This window comes from Amblyomma maculatum, chromosome 1, assembly GCF_055883805.1.
Source record: "Amblyomma maculatum isolate TAMU_Amacu chromosome 1, ASM5588380v1, whole genome shotgun sequence".
Lineage (NCBI taxonomy): Eukaryota > Metazoa > Arthropoda > Arachnida > Ixodida > Ixodidae > Amblyomma > Amblyomma maculatum.
The window spans coordinates 413,055,048-413,065,755 of NC_139344.1; the positions used below are offsets into that span (position 1 = coordinate 413,055,048).

The window sequence follows — 10,708 nt, forward strand, 5'->3', positions numbered from 1 at the left end:
ACAGGTATTGTACGACCGCCCGGATGGTTCCATCATGTTTTAGAACAGTTTGCGGACACCGGCGCCGCCTCCATTTTCCGTTGCTATTTACTCATATAATACTGTCGCGCTAAATATCTCCAGATAGACAACGGACATGAAAACGAGACAATACTTGAAATATTCTTTATGTAAATATATGCTATCTGGCGTAGAATCTTTGCCGACTTGACGTTATATTTTTTATTTTTACATGAAATAACGGCAATGACATCACAGTTAAAGTTAACTTCGAAAATTGGCTTGTGCAATCAACTTCGCCATCTTGAGAACTTTGAAATGGTCGTATCGATTGTATCTTTGCAAAAATTTCAAGAGTAATGTGAAACGCATCCGTAGCAGTACTGGATGTTGCGCAATACTTGGGAATGGGTTCTCCTAAACGTTCTTGCACACTCAGAATCCTAATTTGCCGCACCTCGCGATTAATGCGCAACATCCCAACTGTTGAGTTCTGTGCGATCGTTTAAGCGGTCCTCTCCTCCAGTGGTATTTTAGTAACTCAGTAAAATCCAACACAATTTTACAAATGAGTGAAGGGCGCCGCCATATTGGGGTGCTATACTGCTCTTGTAGCACAGAAAAAAGTTGACTGGCCCTCTTATCGACCATATCTAATAACGTTGCCTTAACAGCCGTAAAATCGGTTTCTGCAAAGGTTCGTGAGATGGTCCGAAAAATATAGACACACAAGACGTGCGGCTTTTCATTTTGGATTTTCAAGAATCATGTGCTTTCATCAGCCTGGCCAATCGGTTCTTGTAGGTTTATATCTCAGCACTATGAAACTTGTGAGAGAATTTGCATTTGCGCAGTAAACCAGAGACAATGCGTACGAAAAAAATCTATAAATTATGAAAGCGTTAAATAAGATCAGGGCACGAAAAAAAAGCATTCTGTCCTTTGTGAAAAATGTACCTTTATTCATAACAAAAATTAAGTGGTGATATATGCGTGCTTCACAATTGTTTTCTTCAGTATTGTAAATGGTGCAATGCGTTCTATGTCTTGTCAGGTGAATCATATAGCGCTTATTCGGATGCATTGGACAGGAAGAACACATGAACAGGACCGGCGCTAAAGTTAATACATGCGCTCTAGAATACTAATACTTCAAGAGCCTGCCATCCTCTACGGCTCCCACAGAAGCACACACTAACAAAAAGCAAATTAGACTCAGTGTGCATTCTTACCAGTGAAGTCAAGTGAATACAGGTGCGTCGGAATCACGAACGAAATAAACAAGACCCGCGAAGCGCCCGAAATCATCATGTGGGAGACTGGTTTGAATTTAGTTTTTACGCTTCGAAATCGGTTATCAGGAACGCCTTGGAGGGCTTAGAAAATTTCGACCACCTTGGTATCATTGACAAACATTGAAATCGCGCGAGAGATGGCCTTTTTCTATTCACCTTTGTTAGCAGTCGAGCTCTCTGGCTTCTAAACAACTGCTATGGTGCGCAGACAAAGTAACGAACAAATGTACCTCAAGAAGAAAAAATTATCTCACCATCTCAACTGGTGTTTAGAGTACGAAATAGAACGCCCAGCCAGGGTGGCGAAGCGGCTACGGCTGTTGACTACTGAACCTAAGAACGTGGGATAGAATTCTTTCCACGGCGCCGGCTTTTAGTTGGAGGCTAAAAGCAAGGCGCCCGTATGCTGTTCTATATCAGCGCACGTTAGCGAACCACAGGTCTTCGAAACTTCCACAGCCGTCCACTACCGTGTCTCTCCTTGCTAAAGTCGCTTTGGGAAGTTTACCCTCACAAACAGCCAGCCATTCTAAAGCCTCCTCCTTTCCCTAGGCATGTCTGCAGTGGCTGGGATAACAAGAAATCCAGCTACCTTGCCCCTTTGGACAAGTACAGCATCGCCTTCAGCAGGAAAAGCATCAAGGGAATTCTGCTTGGAAAAATCCCACGGTACTCCAGCAAAGCCAAGGATAAGGCAGCAGGGTTCATATTTCGCTGCCTCAGCCGGGTGAGCTTTTTGGTTGATAATGTTCCAACCGACCTGGTAGCTAATCTCCTTGGGTTTCGTAAATACAAACGGCATTTTGATGACAGAGCAACCTCTTTGTGGTTAATTATTATGCACAGCTAAGGGACTAACAGTTTACATACAGGAGCAGGGTCAATCGAAGGGCCACCTCCGCATTACGGGCTAGAGCAAGTTTACCGAGCTCCAAACGCAACCTTTTCAAAGAATTGACGCTCACATTTTATGAGCTTGACCCCCTGGTACCATTTTCCCTCTGTGTGCAACTGCACATTAACCCACTTTCATAAGAAATAAGCACCTCATGAACACAAATTACAAAAGCTTTTGGTACTGAACAAAAATACAAATATTATACAGAATTCTATACAGATGGTTCCAAGACAGCGCATTACACTTTAAGCGCTCTAATGCAAGATAAATGGGAGAAAGTAGTGCACTTGCCTGAGTGTTCATCGGTTTTCACAAATGAGTGTCATGCCATTTCTGTGGCTGTAGAAAAAATATTGCAGAAAAGTATTGGAAACGACATCATTTGTACAGATTATTTGAGTGTAATCACATCACTGCATCACATAAATGCTAAAGAACCTTTAATCGGAGACATAATACATAACGCAAAAGCTGAAAAAACACTGAGGCAATCAATTGAGTTTTGCCAGTTACCAAGCCATGTTGGAATCCGCGGCCACGAGAGAGCTGACAAATGTGCCGCAGCAGCCTGTAATGTTGAAATACAACTAGTCAGCATGCCACACAGAGATGTTATGAAGCTCATAAAAAGAAAACTGAGATCAAAATGACAGGTTTCATGGAATAATTAAGTAAACAATCAATTACACTTTGCTAAACCAGTCGAAGAATGGGCTTCGTGTAGCCACCAAAAACGTTTTGCTGAAGTCATTTTATGACAGCTTCGCATCGGGCCCATGCACGCAACACATGGCTTCATTCTTTAAAAAAATGTGCAAACCTTATGTGAAGGGTGTGGAGGTGAACTGACAATAACATTCTACTCTCAAGCACTAAACTGGAGAAATTAAGACATAAATATTTTGCACTGTTTTACACCGAACACATCTCTTCATTCAGGCTGCTTTTGAAAGAAGATGCAATTGTTGAAATTTCTTACATTTTTGAGTTCCTAAAAGAAGTAATGAGAAGCTATAAAAAGTCAAAAAATGGGTTAGTCACATCTAAAAAGTAAAGACAAACAACTTTCTTTTTGGTGCATGATAGCCTTACTCGCTTATGTGCCAGAAACCCCAACACGTCAACAAATCAACTACTCTACGAGCTTGTTCAGAACTGTACCCACAGATTAACATGAATACATTCCAGCATTCTATTCATTCAAGCCAAGCGTACTGCTGTATAATATCTCAAGCCGCTATGAAGTTTTAACTTGAGCTTAGTCTAATTGGACCTCTTCTTTTGAGTGTGCCAAATTCATTTCCGCGGAGCTGTACTCGCCATTGACGGGCCCATAAATAAATCTATGATCCCGCAACCTCGACGATTATATATGCGTGCAGATCACGGTGTTCTCGCTCTATTCGATGGATTGTTCACTCGCTGCGTACGTTGGACGTTCTATATTACGCGGTTCTCTCCGCTACGCATGTGAATGTAATTGCCGCAAAAATAAGCGCAAAATAAAAAGATGCAACACTCATGATCACTAATACACCTAAAGACCTGCCAGCGTTAGCCTGAAGTGGCTACGCGGCTTTACCATCCGAGTTCAATGGCATATGACTTCACTACTGTCTTACGGGCGCTTTTCTCGGAGGCGACAAAAAAAACTGCTCTTGTGGACTGCTTAATATCTGTGTGTGCGAGGTGAGAGAACCAAGGTAGTCGAAATATTCTCAGAGGCCGCCAATGCCCTCGCTATTAGAAAATTGCGTCATAGGCGGTAAGATGATGCGGGTGATATTTGGCAGGTGACATGGGCAGGCACCCATTGGACAGTGGGTTGTGTGACATCATGGCACCATGCGACATGAGTGAGTTGGCAATAGCGGCAAACTGGACGGCTCCTCTGGGATTGTAATCGAACTTTTGTTTGCCTTTGGTTCGAAAAACTCTAAGGCCCGTTCGTAATGCTTACTAAAGGGAGGATTTATATGTATGTCGACTTGTATCTAATTAAGGAGGCAGCTTACTACTGCATGCTAATACGTTTTTGCGAGGTAACAGGCACAAATTAACGAATTATATTCTGTGCTTTTCATTTATTCATAGCCAGCTTTAATTCGTTTTGTATGTAGCGTTAGCGTCGAGTTATTGGTTCTTTGGGCTTGGGGCTGGATGACTATATATTAATAATAAACTGGTTCACAGGAAGTGAAAGGTGCAGTTTCTGCCACACATTTTTGTGTGGGCACATGACAGTGTAGTAGAGGAAGGCTCGAAAGTGGGAGTAAAAGCAGAAAGCGACAAACAGGAGGCGGTAGTGGAAGGTTACATAGTAATTTCGACTACCTGGGGATCTTTAACGTGCACTGAAATCGCACAGTACATGGACGCCTCTCCGTTTTGCCTCCATCGAAAGGCAGCTGTGGACGGTCAGAATCGAATGCGGGAACTCTGGCACAGCAGTTGGGCATCATAACACTCTACCGCCTCGGGAAGACAGTATGTGTGATCTCCGGGTCTGTTCAAGAGATAACGACAAATATGACGACGATAGCTAACGACAGCTAGGTATTTAGGAATTGATCACCAATCATAATCACGTAGATGCTACGCACGGCAAAACGTGGACGCTCGGGGTTCGTGGTGTCGCAACGTACAGCAAGTCTCTGCTCTGCCAGATAATCCCTCCTAGGGGCCACATGTTAGTCATAGTACTGCAATCATGCTGCGTGTATAGTCGACAGATGCAACACTACGAGTGCGCAGGTTGTTGTCTATTAAAATCCGAGCCCGATTACTCATATTGGGGGCCAAATGAAATACTAAAGCAGACGCTCAGTTTTTAAGGTAATAGACCCTTATTATAATGTGTTATAAGACTGCTGAGGTAGATAAGACTAATAATGTAACTCAGTGGGAAATTAGGTTCCACATTAAGGGAAATCATACAACTTCATCTGATTAATAGATAGTTACTAATAAGATAGTGATACCTAATTATATTCCTTACTTCATTTTTTGGTCAAGTGATACGAACAGACAAGAAAGTGTCGACAACAAGCTGACGACATTATAGCTACGTACGAAGAACAAGCTTGTCTAACAAAAAGTTATGGGCCTCGGAATACGTAGAACGAGCGCATTACGGCAGTTGGTAGGAACTTTCTATACCTTCGCATTTGCGTACTCATGCGCGTCTCCGTAAGTTTATACCACATTTACAGTGACAGCAATTCAAAAGGAGACCAAATCGGCAATTCCACTGGCTTTTTCATCGCTAGACGTATACGCTTAAGCCAAGCGACAAGTTGCGAGGTGCCAAATCACCGTGAGGCGATGAGAATGCGTTAAGAATAAACCTCATTGCTCATATTTGCGTTTCCTATTGCTCTCATCTATTATTGCCTGATGTTTGTAGTAATTGCTTTTAAAGGCTCTTTTCCGGATCTGCTGAAACAATTGCTGAGCAAATTTCCTGCGCGATGTTTAGTTTTGAAGTTATTGATAGGCATTTTGCTTTGGCTGAATCATTTGTAATTATTGTTTCGCAAAGTCTGTTCTGTTGTAGAATCTTTCGAGCTTCGTTTCATGTGACCGCCTTCAGACATTCTCCTGCTCGGTCTTTACAACAATCCATGACATGTGCGTGTAAAACTACGCCCGATGCTGTTTTTCTTAGCTTGTGATGCTTAATGGTAGAGCATTAAAACATAGCGAACACTTGCACATGTTTGGAGCGTCGGCTGTACTGCAATAATTTATTTAGGAAGAAGTACTTGCAATATGGCAGCTGAGTTTGCGCAGAGCAATTTGACCCTCCTGCGAATGAGCTCCCCTACTGAGCAAAAGCCTAATTCAAACCTTCATCTGTTAGAAGTGCATCTGATGCCCGCAGCTTTGAGTGTATGTTGAGAAACGGCTTTGCTATAGCCGATGCGTGGACAAGAAATAGAAATTATTTAGATGGTACATGCATTCTTGGGCGCACACAGCAGTCGTCACATGCATTAAAATAATAAAGCAGGTTGTGGGTTACCCGCCTTTCGGAAACTACCACCTGCACTTGTTGTCCAATGCAAGGTTTTGTAACAAGTTGTGTGAAATCGGATCTGGAAAAAGAGAGCTCAGGGATTCTTGTCAGATCTCTTGGGAAAATTTGCAATGCCTATGAATATCTGGGGAGAGCTTCACAAGCGCTTCAGCGGTGGCGTGCGCATAATATATTTGTTGCGTTCACTCACAGCCGGACGGTCATGGTGAAGAAAAGCTGGTATCCTTCCTCAAGGAGTTGGACCTTCCATGGCCAACAGCGTCAGAAGCGACGCGACCTCAACTTCTGGACATCTTGGTGAGGGCGTCTTTAAAGCTCGGCACGCCTATGTTCTGGGCGTTTTACGTAGGCAGACACCCCTCGAAGCCATCAGAGAACACGATCTACATGGCACTGGAGCCACGCTTTATTGAGTGGATCCACGACATTGATACTCTCATGGCAAGGAACAGGGTGGGAGACTACCTGAGGCGCTGCGCCGAGATTATAGGCGGAGAAGGTCAGTCCTACTCAGTGATGATCCGTCATGTCCTGGACGCGCACCTCGACATTGCGGACCTCGTGCACGCTCTGTGGAGTGAGAACGACATACCTCAGTTTGTCAACCTGAACGATGCCGATCTCCGACGTGCAGTGAACGGATACCTTCCTGACGAGTCGCAGCTCTGGCCCGCTGACGAAATTGTGAACCTTCAGCCTGAACTTTTCGCGCAGTTGAACGCAACGCATCTGAGCCAAAAGGGCCTTCAGGAAGGGTTCAAGCTGTTCCTAGGCGCATATGTAGTTTGGAAGTTGTCTCCCCTTGTCTCCCGGTACTTGACCAGAGCCATGCTTGAAGACATGGGCCGAGGAAGCAGCGAAGAAAACTACCGTTTATCCAAGTGCAGCGAGGCATTAGAGGCGGTGATGCCGATGGTGAAATGGCAGCTCAGTCTTGACGCACAGGACAATCAAGATGTTGTGTGGGACATGATGCGGATGGCAATACGCGCGGTGCGTGCGTGGTCACGCTCTTACGGCGAAGCCACTGAGAAGCAAGCCTATTCATATATAGCAGGAATAGGTGTTGGCGCCTTCAACATGACGAGCACATGGGAGATGCTGAATAATGCGTTTGGTTACCTGCCCAATAAAACGGGGGCTTCATTTTTCAACGCGTACTTGAAGGCCGCTAAAGCCACTGTGCTCTTCTTCAAGCAGTCTTTGCATCGGCCAGATCACAGCATTTATCATGTGCCGGGAATCTGCATGATCAAACTGTACCGGCTGCTCGTGGCACGGGAGATAATACTCGAACCCTACCTGACGTCATGGCCGCTTTACGAACCCTGGTACCCAAAAGCCATCCCGGCAGCGATCGCTGGCACTGTGCTGGTAGGTCAAATGTTCAAGCTGCTTTGGTTCAGCTTTTATCACGACAGCCATTTCGAGGTGAGTACTGCTTAGGCCTCCAATAAAGCATGGAGGAGACATACGTTAATAGCAAGTCTTGGGAACTTGACACGAGACTTAACATTAGTGCTGTAGCAGCTTTTCTTTAACCAAAAGCACATATTACCTCACATAGAGAATGGAACCCTCAGAAAGCCTTCTGATGACGCAAAATCGACACCTTTTCTCGCTTTTGAAAATAAATCTTTAGGCGCGTTTAAAGCGAAATGCTAAAGACCGTAAATATGGCAACGGGTAGGATAAATAGCTAAAAGCTGGAGCAGCGCAGATAAAATATTGCACAACGGCAGCCGCATAGGCAAACTGCTGTCTTAATAACTTAGCCGCAGAAATTATTCCATCTTGTATGTCAGGGAGGGGGGGGGGGGGGAGGACGGGCATTTTTCATTATCTCAACACCAGAACGAGTAGATGCTCTGTATGGGGCAATTCTATTCAGGATAAACAACAGAACACGTGAATGTGCATCCATTATTTCCAATTAGCTCTACGTTACGAAATAGTTAAACTTGAAACTGAACGTGTGAATATAAATTTTTCTGGCTGACACAAAAAACCTTCTACATCGGAATCAGATTTTCGTCGTTCTTGGAATCATTTTTTGTCAACATTGAACGATATAACCATTCACTGCATAAATAAGTGCCGATAGTAATAGGTCCCAACATCAATTTACACACAAAAAAAGCGAATGTTTCGTTTTTAAGAATGTACGCATTTCAGCTGCTGCTTCAATTTTTTGGTTTGCTGCCAGCGTACGCCTACCTTCTTTCACGGAGGTGGATGTGGTGTCAAATGAAATGTGAAAAGCGCAACGCATCCTAAACAGCCTAGGTCAGGCAGTGCCTGTTGCCGTCAGAGATAGGCGTGCTCATCCAGCTTGAGATTGTTTTGTCAGAGATAGGCGTGCTCATTAGGCCTGAAACAGGTTAGTTTTTCCCTGTGTTCGTTTTATTCTTTTTTCAGCGTAATTCCACATTAGTCTTTCAGGAGATGGAGGCTTCCGCATTGCAGTTTCGCTCGTGTTGCGGCACCGCAGCCAGACGCTGAAACAAGGCGGTTACTACAGAACAATGAAATAATTATCTTTCGTGACATTTTTTTTTTTCATATTTCGCAGGCTTTCTTCAAAAACCGGAAAAAAAAGTCCACGTCGTAGGTACTTTGTTAGAAACTACTGGATCGGTTGTTTCCGAGCGCCATTCAGATTTCATGAAACGTGCTTAGCCTGAAATAGAATAAGAAAGATATTGAAGAATTTAGATGAGTTATTTAGCTAAAGAGCGGAATGTAGCGGAAATAATTGAGCGGAATATATCCTGCTGTTTCCACCAGGATTCATTGGGCTGCCTTGTTTGAATTTTTTGTTCGTTATGTTTGAGAGTTCTAATGGGTTAGCGAGCCAAAGAAACTCAGAATATGAAGGACGCCTTAGCGGAAAGCTCTGCACATTTTGACCACCTGGGGCTTTTCAACGCGTACTGACGTCGCACAGCACACGGCCGCCTTGCTTCTTGCCTCCGTCGAAAAGCGTCTTCCTTAGTGGAGCGCCCTAACTACTACACCATCATGCTGGGGCTTAATTTGTATCAAACACTCCCTACATTTGCCAGTGGTCATGTAAATCATATGAGAGCTTATTGCGATGTGTTAATGGGTATAGGCGTGATAATAAAAGCACCAAAATAAATTCTTCGTCAATTACGCGTGTAGCAAAGTGCTTGTAGGCGAACACGGGCGCGTAAAGGCAGCCAGTATTACTCTAGCGTCATGTCGTTGAAGTGGCATTTTACATACAACCTTCATTAGCAAGCATAAATAAAACGGATTGACGTTGCGTATAACTGGTTTCCATATTTTGTCATTTGTATGTGGAAATAAATGACGGTGTTAAGTGCTAGCTTTCATAGATTCTTGTGGGACTTACATTTGCTAACAAAAATAAATGTTGGGAGATCATTGGGAGATAACGTTTACACAACTAGCTAATTTAATAGTGAAATCGCGTGGCGTGTCAGTCATATATTTACCGCCTCCTCTCGGGATTGGTATGTCGGAAAATATATGCACCGCCCTCATCAGCAGTAGGTGGTCTGTATTCAGAGAGGACTTGATTGCCGAAAGTTTCAACTCCTAACCGTGTAAAGATATCCCCGAGATACTCGCACTGCAGCCACAGTTGCTTTTACTTCGGCCTCGGGGGGAGTGAGAATCCACGCAGATGTCGCTGTTTTGAAGAAATATATATATTCTCTAACGTTGACTGCACCTGCCATCTCCAGGTACACGACCTCAGAGACGTCGATCAGGGCGCGGCCTCAGCGCTGAAAGACGTGAGGAAGTTCTCTAAGGTTGTTTCGGATAGCGGTGCTCTGCCTAATGCAACCTTAAGGGAGGCGCTGCAAGTGTCCGCGGTAGGTATCTCGGTTCACACCGCGAGTTACCTACTGAACATGACGGACTGGCACTCCGGACCAGCCTCATCTGACGGGGCTCTAGGTACTAATGAGTACCATCCGTTCCAAGGCTTCCCATCGGAGCAGCTTTTCTTCCTGCTGACATGCTTCTCACGCTGTGGCACAACCGGAAGAACGCGTCTCAGGATGGTGCGTAATTAGTGCGTATATGCTTGCATCACCCTTCATGACGAGTATATTTAGCGCGTCTGTTTTATGTAATGTGCGCCTGTGCTCGCACCTCCATTTCCAGATTCCGCGCCCCCAGATTACTCCTGTTGAGAAACTGTTGTTGCACAAACCAGTTGCTTGCATGTTTTGATTTTAACTTACTGTCCACAGAATACAACGCTAAAGACTGCTGTTAGATTATAAAAACGTTCAGGTTAGCGTTTATGCATTACGACGTTTTTTTCTAATGAGTCGTGAAACTACATGAAGTGTGCACCTACTTCGCAATGGCGGCCATGTTATTTTACTTTAGACACTGTAAAAGGTCGCGGGCCCATCTGATCGGCTCATCGTTAACTTATCGGGCTGGCACTGCCAAAGCTGCGCTTTGCACAAC

At 44.3% G+C, this 10,708-nt stretch overlaps 1 protein-coding gene across 1 annotated transcript in view; it reads left to right on the forward strand.

Annotated features, from left to right (window-relative positions):
* The window catches only part of LOC146208960 (phosphate-regulating neutral endopeptidase PHEX-like), a 44,304-nt gene extending 36,626 nt beyond the window's left edge, over positions 1-7,678 (forward strand). The window contains exons 3-4 of the mRNA XM_084579591.1: positions 1,848-2,022; positions 6,425-7,678. Of these exons, the coding sequence (XP_084435717.1) occupies positions 1,848-2,022; positions 6,425-7,678 (1,429 nt within the window). The remainder of the gene's footprint in view (positions 1-1,847; positions 2,023-6,424) is intronic.
* The last annotated feature ends 3,030 nt before the right edge of the window (positions 7,679-10,708 follow it).